Here is a 27,436-nt window from a genome sequence, read left to right as displayed (position 1 = left end):
CACCAGAACCAGACCACGCTGGCACTCTAACCTGACTTCCACCCTATTTCTCCAGAACCCTGAGAAATCAGCCACCCAGTCTATGATGACTTTGTTACAAGCAGCCCGAGCTAAGACAATAGAGCTCTCTTAACTTTAGTATTCATAATTCAACTCTCCGGGCAAAAGAGTCTTCTCTATGGAAATTGGCTAGTCCCAGAGGGAATATCTTAGGATAATTACCTGGCAGTGCATCGCTTCAAATCCTGTCTCGCTCCAGCCCAAGCTGCAGTGACAGACTCCACATGGCTTCCCCCAGCTGCTGCGTGTAACCTGATGGCCACTCCTATACTTCCTTCTCTGGGGTCTGTATGAGAGGCCTGCCAGGAACAGTGGACGTTCCACACGTATGACTCAATAGTGTGGGAAACTTAGCACCCAGAGAAAGAGAGACGGGGTGGAGACTGTGAGATGCATTGCTGCGGGCTCCCTGGAAGGTCCTGCAAGATGTGAGTGCCTGTCACTCTCAGCTGTAGCCTGCCTGATGATGTATCCGCGTGACCGCTCTCCCTTCCTCCCTATTTCCATTCCCTTGTCCCTCACCTCTGCCGAGATCACGTTCACAAATATACGCTCTGCACATAAGCCTTCACCTCAGGCAGTTTTCTGAAGATCCCAGGTTAAGGATGAGGCCCTTCTAAAAATGGCCCCCCCAAGTCACTTTACAGGGAAGCCCCCCAAAAGACAGCTCTAAACCCCTCTCCTTCACACACACAGACTCAGAAGTCCCAATCACCTTTTAGTGGCCCACACTTCTATATAAACAGACAGCTGAGGAAGTGCCAGGCATTTGAGGAAACCATCTAAAATAAAGGACAAAGATCAAAACAAACAGGATGGGGCAGTGGGCACTTGCAGAGCTTGCAGAGGTCATGAAGGGACGAGACAGCTTCCAAACACTATAATTAAAACTCTCACAGATATAAGAAGATCCTGCATCCACGAGAAAGGACATTTGGAGAACAAAGAGCTCGTGGAAATTAAAAACATGACAGTAGAAAATTCTAAAAATCAGAAGAGTTAGAACAAAATATTGAGAAATCACCCAGGAAGTAGAGGGAAAAAGACAAAAGAAAGTAGGTGAGGGGAGAAGGAAAAATGCTTAGAGGATCAACCCATGGTCCCAACATCTGAACAGAAGTTAAGAGAGAACAGAATGGCTTCAAGTGTGCTCAACAGCAACGCTAGACCCTAGAAGATATCAGAGTAATGGCTTTAAAATGCTGAAGGGAAATTATATCCCATCTGTAACGCTAAACAAGTCAAACTACCAGCCAAGAGGAAAGGCAGAACAAAAGCACTTCCAGACATGCAAGATTTCAAAAACTTTACCTCCCACACATCTTCTTCTCAGGGAGCTAGTGGAGGGTGTGCTCTGCCAGACAAGAGGAGGAAACCAAAGAGGAAGGCCACACTGGGCCAGGAAACAGACGATCCAACACAGAAAAGATGCAAAGAGGAAGCCCCACAGTGAGGGAGAAGGAGCGGCCCAGGAAGACCACTGTGCAGACCAGCAAAGGTTTGGACATCTGTGCCTCAGGACCGCTCTAGGCTCCAGAGCCAACCACTTGCCTCCAGTGTAGACAGGCAAAGCCAGCCTCTCTCACTGACGGGAGCGCTAGCAGACTTTCACAGATGATGGTGCAAAACCGAGACTGACTGACGAGACAACACACCCCCAGACATCATGAGTAGTCACATTACAGTCAGGCATCTGACCTCATAGCTTGGCTACAGCCTCTATCCCAATAAATTGCAAATTAGGTGGTTTTCATTCTTTCCCCTTTCCTGTCTGTCTGTCTGTTTCTCTCTCTCTCACACACACACACACAAACACACACAAATGGATTCGCAGACAGTGGCTTTGGAAGGTTGTCCAAACCTACAACAGTTGTTATTTCTGGAGAGGGAACCTAAGGCTAGGGAAAAAGAAAGTTTCTCAAATTATTTATTTTGGTCATGGATTCTCTCAGTTTTTAATGCAATAAAAACAAGATTATTTTCTATCCAGACTCCTTGGAGGTCCATAATCTTCAATTTAAGACTTCATTATTTATCTTTTAAATAATTTATAAAAGATAAATAATTTTTCTCTTAAATGAAAGCATTTTTATATATTCTTGATGCTGAAAGTTAATTTTAGCACGTATATTTAAAATACAATAGGCTTCCAAATATATGATTTGCTATTTTAAAATTTCTACCAGTTACTTTTTCTCTGTCATCCTCTCTATATAGCCTTTTTCCCTCTTTAAATGGATTTTTTTAAGTGGCCACGTGTATTTTTAAATAATATTAACAGCATACGTGTGAGATACTCATTTTACAGATAATGCTTGGTGGGTGCTATGTGGGGATTCAGAGCAATGTCTTTATTGAAGTACAGTCAGTTTACAATGTTGTATCAACTTCTGGTGCACAGCATGTTTCAGTCATACATATACATGCATATATTCCGCTTCATATTTTTTCATTGTAAGTTACTACAAGATATTGAATGTAGTTCCCTGTGCTGTACAGTATAAACTGGTTGTTTGTCTATTTTATACATAGTAGTTAGAGCTTTTTTTGAAGTATAGTTGATGTACAATATTACAGAAGTTACAGGTGAACAATAAAATCACCGTTTACCTCTATGCCTACTGATTTGTATATCACGTAACCATACATGTATTACTTAATTATTCAAAGAGTGACTATTTCCTAAAAATTAGTTTAAAACGGTGTGCATGTCGGGGAGGCCTAACATTCACTTAAAGCGCGCAAAGCCCCTCCGTCAACAGCTAGAAGTTCCCTTGAAAGACTACAGCCAAGCTTCAGCCTTCATGGGAGAAAAAGCGCCAAGCCGTAACCTCTTAAGAGTCTGTGAGCCGATTTTCAAAGCCAGTTCTATTTTTATCAAAGGCCAATTCTTTATATGTATATTTTAACAGCATATTCACTTTATTGTATATAACCTAACACGGGTAGATGGCTTCCTTGCCCTCTTCCTTCAGCTTCCGGCAAAGGACAAAAACCGGCAGAAGGCCCGCTGGCGTTTCTGGTCCTTTGCTCTTCACCTCTGTCAGGGAGGCCACACCTACTGATGGCACCTTGGCCACCTGGCCAGAGGCTAGAGAAGCCGATCCGGAGGAAAGATCGCATGTGGACGTGGGCTACTTCACGCACTTGAAACGGAAGCCTGATTATAAACAACGTGGGCTGCACTGGAATTGGCCTGCCAGGTGGCCTTCAGGAGGGAGGACAGCGCCATCAGAGCTAAAGCCTGATGGCAGCTCTGGGGAGTCAGAGAAACCTGGGAAGTGGGACGTATCCAAACTTGTTTACTGCTTTAAAAACAAAGATTAAACTACAATTTCTAGTCCCTTCTGAATGGGGAAATAGAAGAAGCCACCATTTGGAGTTAGAAAAAAACCTGTATATTTTTGAAGCAGATAAACTATTCATTTCAAAGCAGACCATGGGCAACATCGTCACGATGGGAGTGGGGACGTGCTCAGATGCACTCAGCTGAGTCAGGGTGACAGGACCTCTTCGCCTACCGCTAGCTCTCCGCATCTTCATTCCCAGGGTCCTGATGACTCATAGACAAAAGGTCAACTGAACGTGCCTGGACTAGTCTAGTTTCTTTTGACAGCCTGCTTCACAAATTATAAAAAATTTTGAAATTAAGTATCTTTGAAAACGGAAAACAGACCCACTGTCCCAACGTGGAGGGAGGGGGCATTCAATGTAGAAAGTAAAATCATGGTTAAACCAATTTACAAAGGGTTGGGGGCAGGTGTCAGTGTTTAAAATGGTCGGAATTTTAAAACACGAACAATGGGGACTATCAATTAGGCACGAGGGCTCTGAGCCTGTATGCTGGCTCATCTACAATTTTTTTTAATGTCTGGCAGAATGTTTTACAAACTAAACCCAGCAAGACTACAATTCTACCAGAAGGTGCCTCAGATGGTTTTGCTAATAATTTTGATCAGCTGAAATGGAGAAAAACATCATTTCAATTATTCATTTTTCAAAACCTGTCAATGTTAACTTGGAATATTAAATGCCCCTTTCTTCCTCCCTCCATCACCTTCAACCAAACACTACCAAACCCCAAGAGGACCCTCTCAAAAAGGAAAAGGGGGTCAGCAGTGACATTTTCGAACATGTTAACGTACTAAAAATCTTGCTGACATTAATTTCTCATCCCTTGGAAGTGGCGTCCAGCTTACAGGTAACTTTGAGGAGAGGAGGTTCCTTTAGAGAAGTCAGGAGAGGCTGGAGCTGCTCCTGCTGCAGAGATGGAGCGCGAACCACCGTATATTGGCTTTTGTTTTAATAGCCTTTTAACCAACTTTGTTAATGGACTGAATGCAATTTAGATATGGAACTTGGCTAAAACGTAGCTTCAATTGGCTATTAAAATTTAAGAGCCAACTAAGATAGCTAATTACAAAAAAAGCTCCAGTGATAATGCTAAGCAGAATTAGTAATAGCAAATGACAGTCTGTCTAGTCTTATTCCCATAGGGAAAGAAACTCTTAACTGAGAAGTCAGCCAGACAATGCGCAGCAAACCTAATTGCATTACTGGTATTATGGCGTACAAATCTGGCAGCTCGCTGGGACAAGACAGGGAGTCAAGTCTGTCAAACGCGAGGCAGAAAGCAACTGACCCTCTTTTACATCCCAGTTATAGCAGGTTCCAAGAAATTTCAGCTTTATTCACAGTTGATGGGGAAGTGTTCCTTCCCGAGGAACCTCCCAGTCAAAGCCTAGCAGGGACCGAGCAGTGAGGACGATGGGAAACAGGCACCAAAAAGCAGCTCAAAAGGAACAGATCCTTCACGGACACAGAATTATATTCCCCGTTAGATATGTAGGTCTGAAAAAGACAACAGTAAACATCTGACCGCAAAAAAGTTGAGCTTGAGGGGGTGCGGGGGCAGCCTTCCACTCTGTCTCGTTACAGACGCCCTCCTCACGGCCTCAGCTCAAGTGCGGGCGGCTCTCCTGTGAACATTTACCATGTACGGTGGCCACTTTGGATCGGAGGTGCTGGAGTCTTTAACATTCCCTAGTCAAGTGTCTCCCTGCTGTGCCTGTAAATGTCAGTCCAGTTTTTTCACGGCTGTGCGCACAGATTAGAAACAGCAGGAGAGCTTGGGAGTATGACTACAATACCAGTCAGGACACTTGTCTTCGTGGCACTGCTCAAGAGATTCTTGGAATGCAGGACCCTGCTGTTTTCTAATATTTACACACAACTGGAGCCATCAGGAGCAGTAAATGCAGTCTAAAGGCGGCTTGCTGCTTTTGTTAGGGACTTTACATTCAAATAGAGATACCAACACCACCACCAAAAAAACCCCCACCGATTTATAAAGTTTCATACTCTGCTCTTCCCCCACCCAATTTTGCTGCTAAAAGACCAACCAGGTATTAGCGTGTCTGTGCACTTAGCTCGACCCTCCCTTCGGAACATCTTCTACGTGCATCATACAGTTCACTGGGAACAGCAGGGGTTCCAGATTCTTGACCTGAAATTGTGTTTGTGCCGGCTGGCTGTGGTTTCTCCGACCTCTACAGGAACAGGCAGGGCCTTGGAAACCATTTTGATGTAATTTCTGCCACCTTTGCTTTCTCAACACTTTGCACGACACATCAAACTTATTTGGGGCCTGCAGCACCTGGAATACAGACTTCTCTTTCAAAAGCCTAGTTAGGAACTTTAAAAGGGGGGGGGGGGGGGGTCAGACCCATTGTGACTGCATGTATATCTTAAGAAATGTCTTAATGATCCTTCTTAAAATTGTAGATTGCAGGGTAAATTACGTATTTGTCTCACGCTTCTAAACGTCTGTGAAGGCTGGGGCTACAAATTTGAAGGGTGCTTTACACCTTATTAAACTTATAAGTGATGTTTGTCAATTGTTTCTCAATAAAGCTGGAAAAAAAACTTCAGGGGGGTGACAGGAGGCAGTGGCGTGTTACACAAGGACCAGATCACACACCTTTGCAACTACAAACAGATCAGGGTGGGCACATTTCCCTAGTCAGATTGACTTAGCACCAAAATGTTCTGTAAGAGGTAATAAAATGAAGACAAAAAACAAAGTTCTTTTTTTTCGGAGGGTGGGGGAGTAAACTGCCCAGAACATAAAAGCCTTCTTAAGGATCTTAAAGGCACATTTTTCTCTCTAGAAAAGTTCAAGAAATAAACTGTTTCTCTCCTGGCCAGGCAATCTGATAGAATCAACATGTACTTCTAATTGTAACTTGCCCTGTGACAGACTGCCCTGGAACTTCCCAGTGTAAGTTAATCAGTTGCTTTACTCTGACTTTTAAGTACACATTCCACCCTCGTGAAGAAAGTTTGAGAACGTGCGTAGGGGAATCTCTCACATTTGGAAGTTATACCAAGAAGGCCCACCATGAACTTCTGTACGATTTTTCTGTCAAGATCAGAAAGAATTTTAAATACAGCGATTTCTCAGTTATTAAATCAGCTGTAGCCCAGGTGTTAGATAAGGTGATCATTTACGTAACTGTGATGACTTTTTGCTTCTGAGAGGTATCAGAAGCAGGACAACCTACAGGAAAATGGAAACAGATTTCAGGCTACTGTCCCGCCTCCCACCCCCGACCCCCAAACCCTGGATTCATGCCATCAAAACTCCTTCCTGCCTCTGAACTCCAGGCCCAAAGATTATCTTATAGATCATCTCCACTGGTAACTCAGACTGCTAACACATGTTGGACTTAACTAAATCAAAAACAGGAAAAGAGTTTTTTGAAGATCTTTTGCAATGGTTCATAAATAAAACTGTAATTTGCTCAATGAAGAAATTTTATAGGTAATTTCATGATGAGCCAAAACTACAAAAATCAGGAATATAACTCTTAAGTTGCAAAGTGCTACCACTATAGTAAAAGAAAACTCGCCAGTGTATGAATAACATCCTTAGTACAGTGGAGATAGTAAGCATTTTATTTATAACACAGCACTCACGTGACAGAGCGGCTGAAGCCATCTGGTCAGCAGCATCCTGGATGGAATCACTAATACAGCGTGAGACTGTCTTTCTCTAAAGACCCTTTTCCAGTATTACTTTTTCAGTGTGTCTTGTATTCTTTGTACCAGCAGAGCTTAATGAATGAGGGGTACATAGACTAACCTGTGGAACTTTAAAACACACACACAAAACTTCACCAAAGCAGCTATTACAATAAGGAAACATTATGTAAGCATAAAATGGACCAAAACATAACACAGCCAAAGGACAAGAGCTTTGATTTCTGTGGTGGTGATGAGATCATAAATGAATTTTTTTTCTTTCATTTCGATTTCTGTTAATGTGGTTTGGGCAGTAAATAAGAATTAATAAGTAAAATGGCACTAATTAAATCAGCGTGGTGTTGGCATAAGAACAGACGACAGATCAATGAAATCAAACCAACAGTCCAGAAACAGACCCTGGTATAAGAACTTAATATGCAATAAAGCAGGCCTCACAACCCACCGTGGAGAGGGGGTGGGGAAGAGAATTATCTGACAACTGGTCCTGAAGCTACTGGTTAGCTCCCCGGAAAAGACTCCACTGTGACCCTTGCCCGACGGCACACACACACCGAATTTTGTATGGATTAAAAATGCAGAAGCATTAAAACAAAAAATCTAGAAAAAGCCATGGTAAATATTTCTAATTTCAGGATGGGAAATATTTTAAAACAGTGGCAGGAATTGTAATGAAAAAGATCAATAGATTAAAGCCATAAACATTAAACCAACAAAAAATAAATTGGAAAAAGTCAGCAACAAACATGACAAAGGTTAAGATCATTACTATACAAACAGTACAAACACATCGAAAAGAAAATAGAATGATTAGCTTACAGATAAAAAACTGCTCAGGTTCACTAGCAATTAAAAAAATTTACCTTACCAAATTATAAAAATTAGTAGGATGACAAAAATGCAAGCTGAGCACTGATTTACTTGGCAAAGTGTCAACTGACGAAGTTCTGCAAAGCGAGCCAATTAAATGCATCAATAATCTTCCACTTTCATAGTCTTTCACCAGTGGTTCCCTTTTGAAAATCTAAGGAAATATTTGCACATGTGGATGAAGACTTCTGTCCAATTTTATTCCAGAATATTGTTTATAACATCCCTACACTGAAAACTTAAATGTCCAATGTTACGAAAATGGTCATGAAAGTATCATAAACCCATAATAAAAGATATACAAACATAAAAACTGTATTTATAAAGTATCTATAATAACATGGAAAAATTTAATGTTAGCTTTCAAAAGCAAAACATAAAGCTTTACATAAAGTATGGTATTTAAAGATAAAAATGCATAGAAAAGGCTGGAAAAAATGTTAACAGCAGTCACCTGTGGGTGGTACTAATATGGCTACTTTGTCTTTTGATACTTTTCTGCCTAAATTCTAAGTTTTCTTATATGATCATATATTATTAACATACCTCGATAACCAGAAGAACACAGAGCACTAAACACAGAACTTTAAAGGATAAACAAGCACATATGTACACACACAAATACATGCAATGTATCTGTATTTCCACCAGTAATTTACTGCTAAGCTACCAGGTCTTGATGCACACATCTAAGCTGGTAACTCAAATAATTGGGGTTTTGTTGCTCTGGCCTGTTAGTGTTTGATTTATCTTAAAAGATCACTACTGAAGAACGCCAGAAACTACCTTACATCAGAGCTTAGACGGTTACCAAAGACTTAGCAGTTGCTTTCTAGAAAATGCAGAGGACATGCAGCTCCCACTGTGTGAAGGACAAGGGCTGGTGCAGCTGTGGGTCCTCGACAGACCAGGAAACCTCAGCTCACTAAGGACCTACAGAAGCGCAGGGAAGGCAGGCCGCGAGGCGGCCAGGAGCACATGTCAACGTGGAAGCAGGACTGTGAAGGGACGACAGGGAACGGCAAAAGCCACTGGGCGCAGGAGACAGACAGCAATGACAATACACGACAAAAACAGTAAGCACAGAACTGAAAGGGCAAGGAGAAAAGCCCAACTCCCAATGACAAGGAAGCTATTTAACCACTTTTAAATGAAGGGGGAAAGGAGAACCAGAGAAAGGTGGGGAACAGAAGAACAGCACAACAAGGGTGCACAGCTGACGGATCAAACTGGCTACGAAGGCTACCAGTTCTCCTTTCCGCAGCCCTGCCAGTAGAGAAACGTTCGAGAAAGTGCCAGCACTTGTTAAAAACAATATGTGAGGAAATATCTGTTTTCTTAATATTTAACCAACAGGTTTTGCTATGTTTTTGTGTTTTGAAAAATAAAAAAAGGCTAAGGCATATACACAAAAACACACCACACACATTTTACCCTATTTTAAGCGTCAATGTGTTTGAAACAGAACTTGAGAGTTGATTTAGGTGTAACAAATAAGCTTGGGACCGTAACACTGATGAGCACGAAAATCCAACGTTCCACAGGAAACAGGAGGCGGCTCTGCCCCAAATCTAGTTCTCTATTCCATAAAGACACAGAGCCCTAGAACCTCAGGAGGCATTTAAAAGATTAACCTTTAAAGAAAGTCGGCAGATCTGCTTCGCATTTTTCAGCGTCTGACCACAGCAGTGATACAGGCCTCAAGTGACAACTGACCATCCACGTCAGAGAGCCGAAACTTAGCCCGCGTGATGGCTCAGAGCTGCTCAAACGCGGTGCAACCTCAACAGCTTCTGATAGTCTACATCCACCTGTACTATTATTTACTTAATATTTTCTTCAAATCAACTTGTTTTTTAAAAACTGAAATATCTACTTGAGGCTTCTCCTCAGCACTAGGGAGACCACCAGTTTAATGCGCTATTCATTTTGTGAATACATAGTAAAAGAGTGCTTAAGTATTTAAATAAAAGCATGTCTATACACTGTCTAAAACACCGTGCAGGTTACAAGTGTAAGGTGTGCCACCCGTAGAAAATACAACCCAACCCCAATTTCTCTAACAAAGTAAATCTTTAAATTGTTCACGTTGAAATTCCAAGATTTTGTTCCCAAGGTAACCATAAACAGTCCACATCTTAAAATTTCTAATCACTAAAACTCTAAAATGCTTGGTTTAGTGTACACATATTATATGCTACAAAAAAAAAACTGGTAAGAAAAATAATCTCCTGTGAATGAACAATAAGCCGTATATATATATTTATTTGACACGATATCCTTAAAGGAAACCAGTCTATAAAATCTTTGATCACACCACCGCTGGATTTAACTGCCTGATTTCTTACCATACAGTTTACATACTTACGTAATTCTCATATAATCTTTCAAATACATATATTTCATCCCTCACAGATGTACTTACTGCTCCATTTTTTTCCTTCATAATCTTTTCCCATCTTTGTACTTCTCATTTCATACAGCAGGTACTTAATAAATGCTTGCGGCATTGAATAAAGTCAATACAAACCAAATCTTATGGCCACAACAAATTGTGTATTTGTATTAAGCAAAAGGAGACCTTTATTTTAAGTTGTGTGTTTCCTTAAAAGTAAGGATTTTGCCAGATTTTATACACTCTGGAAAATATACAATGATTAGAAAAGTGCATGTCATAGTAATTTTTCTTATATGTACTCCAGAACCTCAAACACACAAAGCATGGAATAGCTTACAGGGTATAACCTTAAGATTGCAAACTTTTATAAATTAGGCTTTAATAAAATGTACAAAGTATTTATTTTAATTAAAAAAGTTTGTTTTTCAAAGACATAGGTGCTCTACTGCTATCTCCCTCCCAACAAGACTCACATGAAAAGAAGACACTTAATAAAGAAAAAGAGGAAAAGGTCAAATGAAAGGAAGAAAAGAAAAACTGGTTCACAGCATTTGATTTACTTCTGGACTCTCTTTCTGGTTTTCGAACCTTGAAGAGAAAACAAAAAAGATTTACATCATTAATCACTAATTTATAAAAGCAAAAGAACAGAAATGTAAGTATTTCCATACATGGCTATTAATATTTAAAAATCTAATTAACTATGATGATTTGTGGAGATGAAATTCATAACAAAGTTGTAACTGTTAATATCCTGAAAATCTCAGGAAATTGTGTCAACTTTTTAGTTTTGTCAGAACATACGCTAACCAAGTCTACATTCCAGTTTGAAGTTGTATCAGAATGCTTTCAATGTTAAAACATATCCCATTTTACACTGGTACTGAAATACTTCCCCCCAAATTCTTCTTATACAATTTACAACATTGACTCCTAATGTAAACTATAGCAACAGGATAGTACTCTTTGGGGGCAACACTGAGGTTCTACATACTACAAAAACCAAGGAATTTTATTCTAAATGTGTTGCTTTTTAAAGCCTGTCCCCTCTACCCTTTAGGTAGGAGGGCTGGGTGATTCCAAAATGCAAAGTCCTTTCCACTAGGAATTTCCACACACCAGCTGAGTGCCCTTCTAGAAAAGTGTTACATCTGAACTGTCTACCTTATGGCAGTTCCTCTCCAACTGTTCCTGGGCTAGAAGAAACCAGTGCTTCTTTACTGGGGGCATGAGGATCCCACCTCACCAAGAGACTCCATCCCCAGCTCCCACTCCCAACCCACCTCCACCTCCAGCACAGCAGAGGCAGAGGGACAAGCTGAAGGCCGATCACAGCTGCCTGTGCTGTGCTGGCAAGAGGCGTGCCTCCCACGCCCGGGCTGCCCTCTGCCAGGAAGGAGCAATAGTGTCGGGCTGAGGGCAGCGCGCAGCCCACAATTCATCAACGAACGCACTGAGCAACAAGAACAAGAGATCAATACTTCTTTTCTGAAACATACAGGACATTTTTTGAATCTAGGACAAAAATATCTACCACACATGCTGAATTATAAATAGTTTCTAAAGGTTTTCCGATTATAGGTTTATTTAATTACTTAATTGGAAGATTGGTCTGTTTTTCATTTTTCCAAGTTCTAATTTTTATTCAATTGTTCAATTCACGCAAACTTCAAACTTACACGAGTACTTTTTTTCTCGGTCTCTATAGCTGGTTTAAACTTCTGAGCTTTTTCTTCAATTTTTGAGATAGCCTTCTTTTAAAAATATCCCATGATAGATTTTTAAATTTTTACTTCAACAATTTTGAAATTAATTTTGCACAGACAACTGAGAACGTTGTGATTGTGAGATTGGCATAAAGAGTATCACAATCCCTTTCAATAAATTTTGAGTCTACAGTCGCATGACAGAGGACATGGAAGTTAACGATTTTCACTATATTCAAGTAGTAGTATTCTCATTAATGTCCTCATTGGACATTTTACTCTTAGATTAAATACTATTGCTGCTTATCCCCAATCTAGATTTAAAGTTTCTCATTGCAACTGAAAATGCCATCACTGCCTGGAATTTATTATACAGTCAATTTTATGCAACTTAAGAGACTTTGCTCCCAGTATCAATCCAATATTTTTCCCAATAATCAATTCTGACTGTTGCAAAAAAAAAACTATTACTCTTCTCATCTCTTTAAAATATACACTCATTTTCATAATTCTTTACTGCTAGTAAAAGGTCCAATCATAACTAACGTATAAAATTTAGCATTTGAAACATGAAATATACAAGGTGGGATGCCCTTATAACGCAGAAAGGAAAAACAAATGGGGAGTTTCTTTGTAGGGCACCTTAAAAATATCTCTTTCTCGATTAGACCACAGATATTCAAGGGGTAAACACAAATCATGCTTTCCCCAAAGAATTCTCAAGAATGGTCCAAAATCCAAGGTACTTCAAAAATAACACCAGCAAAAGCAGGTTGTTGAGTTCTGTCCATTTTTTGAACAGTAGGGACAATGTACACCAGCCATAAATATCATGGCTATATTAACTAATTTTTAATATAATTCTCAAATATTGGCATGATTTTGAAATGCCAGAATATGCATGGTTTTTAAAGGTTTATCATTTTTGTGGGGGAAAAAATTACCTGCAGTAAATTACCAAATTTTCTCAATTGGTAAAAATTATGCCTTGCATAAAAATAAAAGGATTAGAGGCCTCTGTTCTTCTTGAAAACCACCCTGTCACCCCCTCTTTCTTTGAGAAAACCTACACAATACACATTTTGAAAGCTTTCAGAATGTGTTCGTACACAATAGACCCCCAGCTAGTCAAAATGAGTTCAGGTGTATCAAGAAAATTACACACGTTTTTAAAATGGTCTAAATAGATATTAAAGGAAAGTTGCTCCCATTTTGCTACGCACAGCATTCTGAAAGATCACACAGTGAGAAAAATCTCTTACCATATTGTAAACCATAAATTGTGTTTGAAAATAAAATTGTTAATGAAGAAACTGACATTTCTAAAGCAGCTGTTAGAGGTAACCATTCTGAAACATGTTTATGACACAAAATCTTAAAGCTCTAAAACACAGAACTCACTGAATTGTATTATATATTTCTTTAAAAAAATTCAAATGTAATAATGTGCCTTCTCCTTCAAGTTACTTCAAGTTGATGAATACAAATACATATATTTTCATGAACCCTTGGCTTGTTTTTTTCCTTTTTTGATAGAAGCAGTAACATTTTACCATCTCAAGCAATATTTCTCTCATTTATGAATATTCAGATAGTAAAATACCTTAACTAGCCTTATACTTTAGGGGGAAAGAAAAGAATTAGAATAGGAAAAATCAGCATTTAATTAAAGCAATTCAGAGTTTATCTGAATAAAAAGAGAATTTGATTATTTGTTACCTTTTTTTAATATTAAAAAAATTTAGATTGTTCTCCTTAAATTAATGGTGGGGTCTACTCTCTTCTTTTGTCATTAATAAATAAAACAAAAATACTAATATATTTTCTCACAATAAAAACCATCAGTATAAGGACCTTAAATTAAAATGTTAGACATAAAAAACAGGCGAATTTAAAATCATTTATGTATCAAAACAAGTACCTCTGAGGCTCATTAAGAAAGTTCAGTCAACAGTGGCCTCTGGGCAGTGAAGAGAGGCCTGAGTCTTCCCCGGCGCGGCTGGGAATTCGCTCCGGTCCAAATGGGTATCAACCTTTCTGTAACAATGCAGGCCCTTCCCTAAACTGAAATTGTCCGTTTTTAAATTTAAGGGATTTTTTTCTTTTAAGTAAGAACATCACTCTATCTTTATAAATGCTCCTTAACGTTGCTCCCACCCCGTCACAGCTGCTGCTGCTAGCCTCTGGCCGAGACATGCTTCGACGTACTGCTGCGTGGGACGCCTCACTCCCTAATAACAAAATGAACAAGGCAGGGGAGCGGGGGAACAGGAGGGAATGGAAGATGACAGCACAGAAGTGAGAGGGACTAGCTATTTTAAAGCCTTTGGCTTCCAGAGCGAAGCTGTATACTCCCTCTTCAGATGGGCCAAGTATCCTCTCGGGTATATTTCAGATAAACCTAAGGATATATTGTCCATAATACATAATGAAGAAAATGTTAATAAAATCAGGGTGAAGACGATTTTCTTTGAAAGTAAATTTTTGCCTTCCACAAACACGTGCCGTGCCGCTGTCAAAGGGAAGGTAAAAATCCGTCACTGGCCTGACTCAATAAGGCACTTACCCTTTAGTGAAATTTCTACCAAAAATAAGCCTTTTTTGTTAGAAATTAGAAATATTTCAGGACCAATAAGCTAATAAACAAACAAAAGGCAGGTAAGAGAGAAATCTGGGGGGTGGGGGGATAGTACTGTAGACAGCAGAGTCTCTCTTCATTGAGGCAAGTAAACCAGCTCTCATGCAACCTGGAATGCATTTTTCCTTCACTGGGTCCCACGGGAGTGCCTGCACACTGCAGACCGGCCACTTACTAATCGGACCAAAGTCCAGCCTAGTCTTGCCCTCTGCAGATGCTGCCCTAGCTAACGTCGTTCTGGAACTACTCCACACTGAAGTGCCTTCAGCACCAGTTTATGAGCCACCGAAGAGATGACTTTATCCCTTGCTTTTTGCTTCAACAACTTTGAAAAGTGATGATTCAAGGCTTTAAAACCTTACACCCCTACTTGCGGAGAGAGAAGAAGAGCTGGCAGACTTGGTGGGGAAGAACCAGGAGGTTGGGCAAGTGGGACTGGGCAGCTGCGATAAGTCCTGCACGAACACTGACTCCTGACCTCACTCGCACGCCCAGAGTCGGGGGGTCAGTGAGAGGAAACCGACAGTGGCCTGAGAGGTGAGAGCTCCGGTCTCCACATCTAACCTTTTCACAACAGCTCTGCCACTTAAATGCTCCGTGTCTTGGGCTCCATATCTGCAAAATGAGAGGGAATTCTGGTCCCAGCTTCATGACTGTTGTGAGCACTAAGTAACACAATGTGTGAACAGAAGTCATTGTGATATGTACTGTACAAATGTAAGACCTTCTTCTATGTTTTTTCAGTTATAACATCAGAATGTTATGACGCAAACAGTTAACTCCTTATTTAGTGGGAGGAAATGAAATTTGCCTTTATATAAGAAAACAGCTAACAGGCAAGACTGTTCACTTACGGGTTTGTGTGGCCTCTTCTGTCCGTGTATCTGAGCATTCCATATCTTCAACACTAGATTCCATGCTTTCCTCAATTTCTTTCTTTCTCTTCTTACATACAAAAATTTTAAAAAAGAGAGAGATGGCGGGATGGTCAAATAAACAAATATATAAACTTACCAAATAGTAGTATATGTATGAATCTATGCAGGTCTGGGTGTGTCAGAACAACTTCAGGGCGGGCGTCACGGACAGAAAGAGGTGGGGGGTGAGAGAAGACGGAATTGAGGGGACCTCCGATTACACAGTCAGCTGGGAGGTGGGCGTATCTGTTATACCCACCTCTAGCCTTTCGTGCTTCTTACAGTTTATCATTGATAGCCGTGTTCTAACCATCAGGACTGATTACACAGATATTCTCTTTCAAAGCAGAGTGTTTTACACATTTGAGATTATGACTCAGGCCAGTGATCCCACTTTTATATGTGTACGGGAGCAGGGAGAAAAATCTACTTGAATAGGAAAATATATGCCTGGCTGACATATTTTATCAGTGGTCACACCCTATAAATTGGTGAAAATTCTATTCATCAATCAATAATGGCAAACTTCCAGTAAATGTTTTTATAACGTAAAGATTAAAAGAGCCACAAACCTTACTGTTAAGGAAGAGTCTTAAAAGTACTCAGCTCTCCTAAGATCTCAAAAACAGGCTGGATTTTCCACCACTCTCTCAGGCCTTTCCTATTTTCTATGTATTTTTCTAGCTGTGTTACTTAGGAATTATATTCTATATTCTGTCACCACTCATTCTTCCCAAATGTTCAATTTCTTTTTATTATTTTCTATCACTACAACATTTCTAACTAGTTCAGTCCTGTGTAAAGTTTTTTTTGAAAATACTTAACACCTCTGTAGGTATAACTCTAAAAGGACATTAGTAATAAATTTAAAGCTTTATATTTTTCATAAACTTTATCCCATTTAAATGTGTCACAATCCACATCAGAACCCATAGCTTCTCTAGGTTGACTAAAATAAGTTTGTGGCATTTAGGAAACCATCTGATCCTTCCCACATTTCACGGATGCAGGATGCATCAGGATGTCCTCGTTTATACTCTCTAACAATTAATATTAAGTGTAACTCTGCCTGAGAATTTTCCTCGCTTCGGCCATCTTGTGTGCGGCTACAGAAGGTGTAAGGCCTGCTGACAGCGCACTGCTCTCTTCCCTAACAGCAACCGTGGGTTCTGTTCTAAAGAGAACTACACGGAAGGCTCGACTCTATTCAAGCCACATTATCTGAAAACCTCCAAACGGTCAGGACTGTTATTATCTAGGTATTAAAATTAATCCCACTGGTTCAAAATATTCTTAAGGTAGCTGTGGAAAGATTAGAACTCAGAGATACCCACCATGTTCCTAAAGGAAATGCTTCACATATACAAAAATAACATCTTGACTTAAGAAACTTTAAAAGGCATTCATTTAGCGGATTTGTACATGGAGGTATTGCTTCTCAAAAATAGCTGTAAGAGTGGCAGTAACTTCATATAACTGATGAGAGAAGGGGAGAGTGCCTTACATCTTTCTTTTCCAAAGTGTTGCTTCATGATTACCATCTAAACCCTGCTGGGCTGAACAGATTGGTTCGATAATTACATACAATAACTGCAGTGGGCAGGTAACCCTCAGCTGGCACGGGGCAGCTCCCCTGTGAGAACTTCCATATGCAAACTGCACTGATGGAGTGCATTAGGTACATCTTTCCTGCCGGTGCACAGGCCTGATTAACGCCAGCCAAGACTCCAAGGTTAGCATGTCAGCAGATTTGTGATGCATTAGGCAGGAATAAACACAGACACTTTTGTTCGTTCGGACCAAAATTAAGGAGGAATATTTCAGTACTATATTGCTTTCCATATAGGAGAGGATGCATTTTCCAGTTTTAGGAGGGCAGATTTCTAAATGCTCATTATAAAGGGAGCTATCCAATACATTCTACCCAAGAACCTAGTGCATTCATCTTGTTTTCAAGCTTATTAAATAAAAAAAAAAAACTTTCTTAATCTCCGTGCAGGTAAATTACATAGGAATGAAAAGCAGACAGTATTCAACCAACAAAAGAACACCTGTGTTTTAAGCAGTAAACACTGGGTAAAGCGCTGAATTTCATTAAACCACACTTCGGTTGGGTATCTCTTGCCCAACTTTTCTGACAATGTATACAATTTGGATAAAAAGGGCCGATGGTCTACAGACTAAGAAATGAATAACAACAACAACAACAACAAACCCTGCCAGCGTAATAGTATTTAAGTATGTTATTTGTTTATAATGCAATGAGTAAAATTCCAAACAACTTGCTGCTAGTTTCTTTCTCCCGATTATCTCCAAACACTTCACTTCGTTATATGACATCTAAGGCTTCAGACGGTGCACATTTTGCTTCTCTCTGAAGAGAAAATGGCTTCACAAAGTGTGCTAATAATCTCTGACTTTTCTCGTATTCCATACCAAGTCTCACAGGCGCCTTTATTTGCCTTTATAAATGAAACAAAAATACTGTACAACACAAGAAGAACTTACAGGCTTAGGGTAGAGTTTTCTTTTAATTCAACATAGCTGAATTATCTTTTAAAAATTAAGTTTATTTCACAGGGCTTTAGTGTGTATATATTACACACTGTATATTTGAAGTGCTCAGATATGCTGGTGTAAAATTTAGTTAATTAGCAGCTTCTCACTTCTAATTTAGAAACAGGAAGACAAATCAGCTAGATGCATTTGGACTGATAATTTCCTAATAACCTAAATACTGATGGGAGACTAGTTATAGATGTAAAACTGTTTTAATTGAAAACAGAATACCAATCAGAGACAAAAACCATAGACCAATTCTTTGCATTCTAACTCAAATGTCAAAGATCATCCCTAGATGCTTTCAACGGCCTCTAAAAAAGCCAATCAGATTCACTGGCTTATCAAAGGAGCTGAGTACTCAAGGACTGTTGTTGGGTTTTGCCCCCGTATTACAAAAATCATAAATGTTTATTATAGAGACTTGCAATAGACAGTCTAAAACTTTTAAATGTTTGGGATTGCACATGTGTCAAAGAACAAAGAACTCTCAACACAAATATAAGACTGCAAAACTCATGTAGTCTTATTTTACTCATTTAATTAAGGCCACTTGAAATTCTCATGCAATGTATACATGTTATAAATTACTATTATATTACTTAACAGTAACCCCAAATAGAATACACTACTCAGCGAGGACTAAGAGGAACAAGACAGGACATATCATCTATGAAGGCAAAGCAAGTGCCTGTGTTATGCCACAATATTTACCAAACCAGTGGGTTTTAGTTAAAGTTCACTACGCACACAGACAGCCTCCTGAGGCTAAGAGATGACAGCTAGGAGAAGCTGCTCCGTGTCTGCTGGCAGCAGTGAGAAGTCAAGAACTCAGAGCTCTTGGTTCTTACCACAATTTCCTTCCACAGAACCACACTGCCTCCCCACATGGCCCTTCAGTGCGAAAAGCAGGTCCTAGCTGTTGTCACCTTAACGTGTCCCTTAACGTGTCCCTTCCTGCAGAGTCAGCCCGTGCCCACCCACCCCCGCATCCCTTCCACCTTGCTCAAACTAAAGAGGCAGATATTTATAAAGATACACATTTCAATGAAAATGTATGTACTAGTGAGGAATTAAATGATCTCAAGCCAAACATGAACAAGTTTTTTACAAAATAAATTAGGCTACATTAGAGTTCTTATTAAAAACAGACTGCCTGACCTCCCCTCAACAAAGCTATGTCCACAAAACACCTAACTGCCAAACACAGCCAGAAAATGGCAGACCTAGGCTGCCCTGGCACTCGGAAGTCCTCTGCTTCGTGGCAATTCCTGATGGTTTTTTTAGTATCAATCAATAGCTTCAGGAGAAAAAGTTAACTTCAAACTAATTAATTTGATTTATATTATTTCTAATATAAGTTAGAGAGCTAAATTTTGAAGCCTTTATTTCACAGTAATTACCACCTTATCTTTTTTGCAAAACCAACTTTTACCAATTCCCCATCATTTACTATTCAGAACAACCTATTTTAACACACATACTCACCAAGTGAAATGTAAGCCTGTCTTCATTCACATCTGCCCAATATACTCTATTTCATAAGCTGAACTTTTAAAGATGTATGATCTTAGTTCAAAAGATGTTATAAGATTCAAATGAAAACATTCTGTTCTATTCTCGACATCAAGAAACAAGAGAGACTTAAGAAAATTTAAATAATCAGGGAAACAACAGCATTAATAATACTGCAGTTAATGTTTACTGATTACTTGTTATGTGTCCAGCACTGTTCTAAGCACTTTATAAATCTAATTTAATCCACACAACAATCTTATAAGCAAGACAGATAACATTATTATTTCCACAGAAAGACAGCTTTAGTGGGGAGGGTATAGCTCAAGTAGTAGAGCGCACGCATAGCATGCAAAGGCCCTGAGTTCAGTCCCCAGTACCTCCTCTAAAAAGTAAAATTAATAAACCTAATTACCTCCCCCTTCAAAAAAGTAAAATAAATAAATAAATAAATAAATAAATAAATAAATAAATAAATATAAATAAATAAGAGCTTTAAAAAATTCATCTCTTATTAAAAAGAAATTCACACAAATGTTTAACTTAATTCCTAAAAACTAATCATGATACCAAAAAAAAATAGAATATTGGCCTAATAACTGTCCTTTGAGATCTAAGTTTTGAACACATCTTATAAGCATATCCTTTTGTTATGTCAAAAAATAAATCCCCTGGGCACCATTCAAGGCACTTATATGATGCCAAACTTCCTTCTATATCTCTTACAGCAAAGACCAAAAAAATGGCATGTGTGAATAACTGCCCAAATATACAAACTGGTCATATGGCTGGTAAATGCTATTCTTTAAAATCTCTTAGACTTAAATGCACCAAATCTCCTTTGTCTATTTGCAAAAGGGCTGCCTTCCACATAGAAGCTGGACTTCAGATACCCAGATTTTGGTCTGCAGTGGTTCTCAACTATATGAGCACAATGCAGTCACCTAGGAAATTTTTTAAAGATCCTGAGGCCTAGGTCCATCCCCATAGCTTTTAATTTATTTGGCCTGGGGTGCAACCCAAGCAGTAAGATTTTTAAAAGCTCCCAGGTGATTTCAGTACACAGCCAAGAATGCTACCCCCTGTCCTTCATCTGCAGTAGAATCACCTGAGGCACCTGTGGTACAGTGCCCTCCCAGACGAGACAAACATAGTGGAGAAGCAGGGATTCCTGATACCCCAAAAAATGAGCTATCTGGCCAAAGGTCTCTCATCCTCTGAATTGACAGAAATCAACCACAGGCAATGAAAACTACATTAAACTAACAGGTAAACAGGCATTCCAATTTTGGCAGAGGAAATAATTAAAATGAAAATTAGCCAATCAACAAAAAATATGAACATATAATAAAGACCACCAAAATCTAAGGAAAATCACAGAATCAAAAAAGAAAGACACTAAACTCAAACAGAAGAACTAATCTCTTTGCCAAAAGTTAACAGGAAAAAGTTATTATAATTATTATTCCCAAAAAGGTTTAAGAGGCTGTCACATCAATAAGATAAGAATAAGCTGACGTAGAAATAAGGTAACATTTCTTTTAAAACATGACTGAAAAATAGAACAGATGAAACTAGTGAGCTTGAAGAAGCCCACAGACCCACCAAGTGTCAAGGACAAAGAAAGAAAATCTGGTGGATGAGTTAGGAGACACAAAGAAGAGATGCTCGATTATTAAGTTCCCAGATTCGTGGAGTAAGTTCCCAAGGGAAAGAATGGAAACAGATGGAAATGAAATACATACGTAAAGGATAAATTTTTCAATGGGCATTAAATATTCAGATGAAAAGGGTCCACATCAAGTACTGAGAAGGATGAATGAGGTTTAAAAAACAAAACAGAACAAAAAACCACACACATACTTATTGGGAAATCAGAATTCCAAAGATAAAGAAAAAAGCAAGAAGCTTCAAGAGTGGAAAACATGTAACTCTAACAAGAAATAAAAATTAACACAACTGGATGCTAGAAGACAACAGACTCATGTTTTTAAAACTCTCCATACAGCTAAATTATTCTTCAACTAGAGCAAAATATAAACTGATTTGGGCTTTCCAAAATTCAAAATTTTACCATTCATGAACCCTCTTTTAAAAAATTACTTGGGCATACTTTGAAAAATGAATCCAAGGAAAAAAAAAAAACATGGACCCAAGAAAAAAGTGGTAACAACAACAACAAATCAGTTAAGACTCATGATTAATTCTAAAGAACTAATGACAACGCAGTCTACAAAAACAAAAACCTGAACTAAAATCGTAACTGACTGTAATACGGGAGATGGTTTGCGAGGCGCTGAGAGGGTAAAAGTAAAACATGTTTGGTTTACTCTTATGGAGGAAGGACACATGTTCTAGTTAACTCAATGTTCACACACACAAGTTAAAATGTGTTTAAAAAAAACAAAAAAAAACAAGGGTGGGATATTTGGAGGGTAATATTTCACAACCTGGTAGTATTTCACCACCCCAAAATCTGAAGAAATAAACCCAAAATAACAATTAAAAAATATTTCAGCAGCAAATAGTGGCAGAGCCTCACACCATAACCTCTGGGAAGGGTGGCCAAGAAGAGAGTCGGCACTTCAGGAGCAACGAGCTCTTACACACCCCGACAATTTTGTGGAAAAGAACATGAGTGAACACTATCCTGATATCTTCACCAATAGCCTCCAATTTACAAAATATAAGTAGGAATCTTAGAAGACAAGACTGGAAAAGCCCCTTAAAAAGAAGAGACATTCCTTACTCCACAGAAACTCATCAAAAGCAGAACCTACAATTCTGATTCTTCCCTAGCTGGGAAGAAGCCTGGAGAAAAAGGGCAGAACAATCAAATCATTCAGGATTAATTACCTCTAACAATAAACAAGGATTTATCAAAATATACAGCGAAAGAAAAAGAAATAAGTAAATATAAAGAGCTAAAGCCATGGAGAAGAGATCTCCGATGAAGTCTCTCTTCCACTGTGGATTAACTAACAACGCATTAGCACATCAGTGGATTTCACCACAGTTTTGCCTTTTCTGGGTAGGAAGAGAATTGAAGCAGCTACTGGGGAAAGACAGATAATCTGGCCTATAGTACCAGCTGAGCCATGGTTCTCCAGCTCTTCCCCAAGTGTGCACCTGTAGGCAAAGAAAATCAATTAACAATACTGAGCCCCCAAATCCCAAATACGAAGAAAATAAAAATAGTTTCATAAAACAGGAAAGCCAAGGATTCACAAATACAACGTGGTGAGTCCAGATAAAGCTATCCCTATTCAATATTAATAAGATGAAGAGAAAAAGCACGCCAACAGAGTTACAATAGTTGGGGCAAAGGAGAAAATGAAATAAATGACTATAGCATGCAAAAAATAGCTAAAGACACCACTCTGAAAGAAAATATATTCTTCCCCCCATAAGAAAATTTCATAAAATGCATTGGAAGTTTAGAATGAAAAGATTTTAAAGACTGAGACAATGAGAAATAATTTTAAAAGAAACAAGAGATAACAAGGAAACTACATAGCTAATAAACAGAATGATAATCATTAAAAAACTTATAAGTATATTAGAAACATCAAAAAACAGCAGACAGAGCTGACAACTGAATGAAGGAAACATTTGGAATAATCACAGGTGATGCAAAAGAAACAGACTAAGAATTAAGGAGTTAGAAGAAAACAGATATGGAAGATGTGTATGATTTCTACATAATCAGAGACAACTGTAAACATCACTGAGATAAATTAAAGAACACCTAAATAAATAAATATAGAGGTATACCATATTCATGGTACAGAAAAGAATATTGAGAAGATGTTAAGTTTTTCCCAAAACAATAGGGTGATGGTGGCCTCACAGAATGAGTTTGGAAATGGTCTTTCCTTTGCAATCTTTTTGGAATAGCTTCAGAAGGATAGGCATTAACTTCTCTAAATGGTTGCTAGAATTCACCTGTGAAGCCGTCTGGTCCTGGTCTTTTGTTTGCTGGGAGTTTTTAAATTACTGCTTCAATTGCAGTACTAGTAACTGGTCTGTTCATATTTTCTATTTCTTCCTGGTTCAGTCTTTGAAGATCATATCTTCCCAAGAATTTGTCCATTTCTTCTAGGTTGTCTATTTTATTGGTGTATAGTTGCTCGTAGTAGTTTTCTGTGGTGTCAGCTGTAACTTCTTTTTCATTTCTGATTTTATTGATTTGGGCCCTCTCCTTTTTTCTCTTCATGTGTCTGGTTAAAGGTTTATCAGTTTTATTTATCTTTTCAAAAAATAAGCTTTTAGTTTCATTGATCTTTTTCATTGTTGTTTTTTTTTAAGTCTCTATTTCATTTATTTCTGCTCTGATCATTGATTTATTTCCTTCTATTAACTTTGGGTATCAAAGACAATCTTAAAGAACAAAGTTGGAGGACTTACACTGTCAAGTATCACTATGAAGCCAGTAGTTCAAACAATGTGGCATTGATGGATGGATGAGCAGGTCAGTGGCACAGAATAGTGTATCCAGAAACAGACCCAACACATACAGTTACAGCTACATGCTGTGGAGACATTATGGTCTTTTCAATAAATGGTTTAGATCAACTAGATATCCATAGAGGGTAAATAAACACTGACTCACACCATGAGCAAAATCAACTCCTGTTAAATTATAGACTTAAATGAAAAACATAAGATAAAATTTCTTAATGAAAAAATATCTTCATGATCTTGAGGTAGACAAAATTTTCCTAAAATAGAATACACAAAACACTAGCCATAGTCAAAAAGACTGATAAATTAGGCTTCATTAAAGTGAAGAACTTAATGTTCTTCAAAATCAAAAGGTAGCACTTATTAAGAGAAGGAAAAGATAAAGCACAGACTTTTAAAAAAATGTACAATACATATATTGTATACACACAAAGGACTTACCTCTGCAAATCAAAAGAAAGCAGACAACCTAATTTTTTTTAATGGACAAAAGATCCGAAATTCACCTCACTAAAAAAGGATAATCAAGGCTCACGGGCATATAAAAAGATCAAAATCAATATTCTCAAGGAGATTAAATTAAAACTATAAATAAGCTATACAGAAACACAAGTAAACACTTACCAAATAGATAAAATTAAACATAATGTAATAGCTAGAGTCAGTGAGCAACCAGAGCTAAGCTGCAGGTGGGAGAGAAGACTGGGAAAACTGCTTGGCAGCATCTACAAAAGCTAAGCATACATAAGGGCTACACCCCAGTAATTCTACATATATAACTAACTCGAAATAAACATATGCTTCCCAAAAGAAATTATGAGCGTTCTTAACAGCATTATTGCAATCGCCAAAAACTGGAAACAATACAAACATCCATAAACAGCAGAAGGGATAAGTGAATTATGATATAGTCATATAATGGAGTACTACACAGGAAAAGCAAAAAACTTTCGTCACATGCAACAGCATGAAAATACAGATATACAAATGAATAAAAGACAGACCCAAAAGTATACAAAATGTATGGTACTACTGCTATTTTAATAGCAAAACTAATTACAGCGTTAGAAGTCTCTTAATGAAGGGATAATGGCTGGGGTTACTCTTAATGAAGGGATAAATGGCTGGGGATGGGACATGACAGAGGTTTCTGGGGTTCTTGCAATGATCCGTATCTTGATTTGGGTGATGTTTAAATGCATATGATCACTTTGTAAAGTTCAAATTCCACAGTTACTTGTGTACTTTTCTGTACATATATCGTAATCTCTCTTAAAAATTTAGGGAAAAAGATACTTGACCAAATCCAACCAAATAAGACAAGACTCAAAATGAAGAGCTCAATAATGGGGTACCTAAGGAAAGGAATTGCTAATAAACACTGAAATACACAGCTATGGTTAAACTACCATGAGAAAACAAAGAAACATATCAACGTCCACAAGTTAAATTTATATAATGAAAACATGGTTTCTATCATTTTATCATGCAAAAGCAGCTAGACAGATCTTCACCAAGTTTAGGTGGTATATTTGGGGCAATTTAATTTAAACTATAGGCTACATAGTATAAATTTAATATTGCACGAGCTGTGATCACCTCAGAGAGACAGGAAGCCAGCCACCAGAGAAGCTGCAGGCCACTGATTTGCACTGGAAGGAAGGCCTTTCTTTGCTCTTTGTACCATGTTCCAGGATGAGTACCAGCAGGAATTCATTACATATTTAACAATGGGTAATGATTTTTCAGAGAAACTCTAGAAAGGCCAACTAGCATAACTTAGGAAAAAAAAAACTGGGAAGTGGAAAGAAGAGTATGTATACATCATTCATAGGAAGCAACCATATATATTGCCAGAAAACAGAAAAATTGAAAACAGAAAAATTGACAATTGCAGGGCCATGCTCTAGACCTACTCAGTGAATCTCCAGGAATGAGACTTGAGAGATTCTAATGAACAGAGCTTTTTGCTGGCTTGGGCAAGTAACTTAATCAAAACCTTACAAGAAAATAGCTAATGGAAGTATTAATGCCCTTTTAACTTGCTGAGTTCTCTCCAGTAAATTAAGCTGTTCCTAACCCAGATGGGACAGGAAGAAATTCTTTAAGGATGGAACTACATATTATTGATCTTTGTAGCCCCAGGGACCTAACCTAGACCAGGGACATAAACTAGACCTTATATGTAATTGTAAGAATACACACTGAATCCAGTAACTGTTGGATCCATACTTTCAGGTTCTAATCAAGGTGCCTAGTTCTAACCAACAATAAAAATCCTTGGCTGCCATACTTTTTAAGAGCAGATTGATACTTAGTGTCTTTCTACTTCAGCTTCATCTCATCCCAAAATTCTGTGCTTTAAATAATACTCCTAGGTTATTAAAGCTAAAAACTTTTCCAAGTGGATAAATTCATATTTCACTATAATTTCCAAATTTACTATACCATAATCAAGCATAGCTGTAAAAAAATGGATCGAAATCTTGTTTCATTCTACTGTTGATCAATTCTTACAGGTTTTTTTTTTTTACCATAACAGATAGCTCTTAGGACTATAAAGAGAAATATATATTGAATTGATTAAACCTACCCCTTTCCAAAAGAGATTTGAGCCTTATAAAAACAAAGAACATATACTTTTTTTAAGTTTTAAAAAATTATGACAGAGGAAAAGAAGCAGCAGCAAATATACAACTACAAGGATTAATTCAGTTTGAATGATGAAACGTTATATTCAGCTCTGAACTTCCTGGTAACCGGAGCAAAAAAAGACATCTCGATTATTTATTCCTTCCCAAAAAAGAGATGACTACTAATTTCTCAAAGACGAAAGCTTTTCCTTGATGGAAGCCCCCAACTTTTCAGTCACTGGTGCTCTGAGTTTGTGTGTTTTAGATGTGGGTTATTTACAATTTATTTGAAGAAAACCTTTTTGAGGTTTAAAAAAAAAACTGCTCTGGTCCAACTCTCCCACTTTTACAAACAGAAAGAAAAAGGCCAACAAAACTGACAATTCAGCTACTGTTACACAGCTATCAGGCAGCTTCATGACCTTACCTAATCTTAACTTTCATTAATTTCTTTTTAGTACAAAAACAGTCCTGTGCCAGCTCTGAGGGAAAGACAAGCAATAGACTAATGAAGGAAATCTAATAGTTCAACTTTTCATTCTTTTTTTACCTCCTAAATGAAGCTTTATACACGTAGGGGATGATCCAACAAGAAATTTCCAGCTTTCTGAACTACCCAAGGACACAGGAGA

At 38.2% G+C, this 27,436-nt stretch overlaps 1 protein-coding gene across 4 annotated transcripts in view; it reads right to left on the bottom strand.

Annotated features, from left to right (window-relative positions):
* Window positions 1-10,221: 10,221 nt before the first annotated feature.
* Window positions 10,222-27,436, bottom strand: part of VRK1 (VRK serine/threonine kinase 1) — an 80,312-nt gene continuing 63,097 nt past the window's right edge. The window contains exons 12-14 of one of the 4 annotated variants that reach the window (XR_004320924.1): window positions 24,115-24,239; window positions 15,571-15,661; window positions 10,222-10,960 (exon numbers count right to left, since the gene is read on the bottom strand). Coding sequence is in view for 2 of the 4 variants with exons in the window: in XM_032482593.1 (XP_032338484.1) it covers window positions 10,929-10,960; window positions 15,571-15,661 (123 nt within the window). In the remaining 2 variants the exon portion in view is untranslated. The remainder of the gene's footprint in view (window positions 10,961-15,570; window positions 15,662-24,114; window positions 24,240-27,436) is intronic. The other 3 variants (XR_004320925.1, XM_032482594.1, XM_032482593.1) reach the window with 3 other exon arrangements.

This window comes from Camelus ferus, chromosome 6 (assembly GCF_009834535.1).
Source record: "Camelus ferus isolate YT-003-E chromosome 6, BCGSAC_Cfer_1.0, whole genome shotgun sequence".
Taxonomy (NCBI): Eukaryota; Metazoa; Chordata; class Mammalia; order Artiodactyla; family Camelidae; genus Camelus; species Camelus ferus.
The sequence above is the reverse complement of the archived record's forward strand: the minus strand, read 5'-3'. Positions and strand labels throughout refer to the sequence as shown.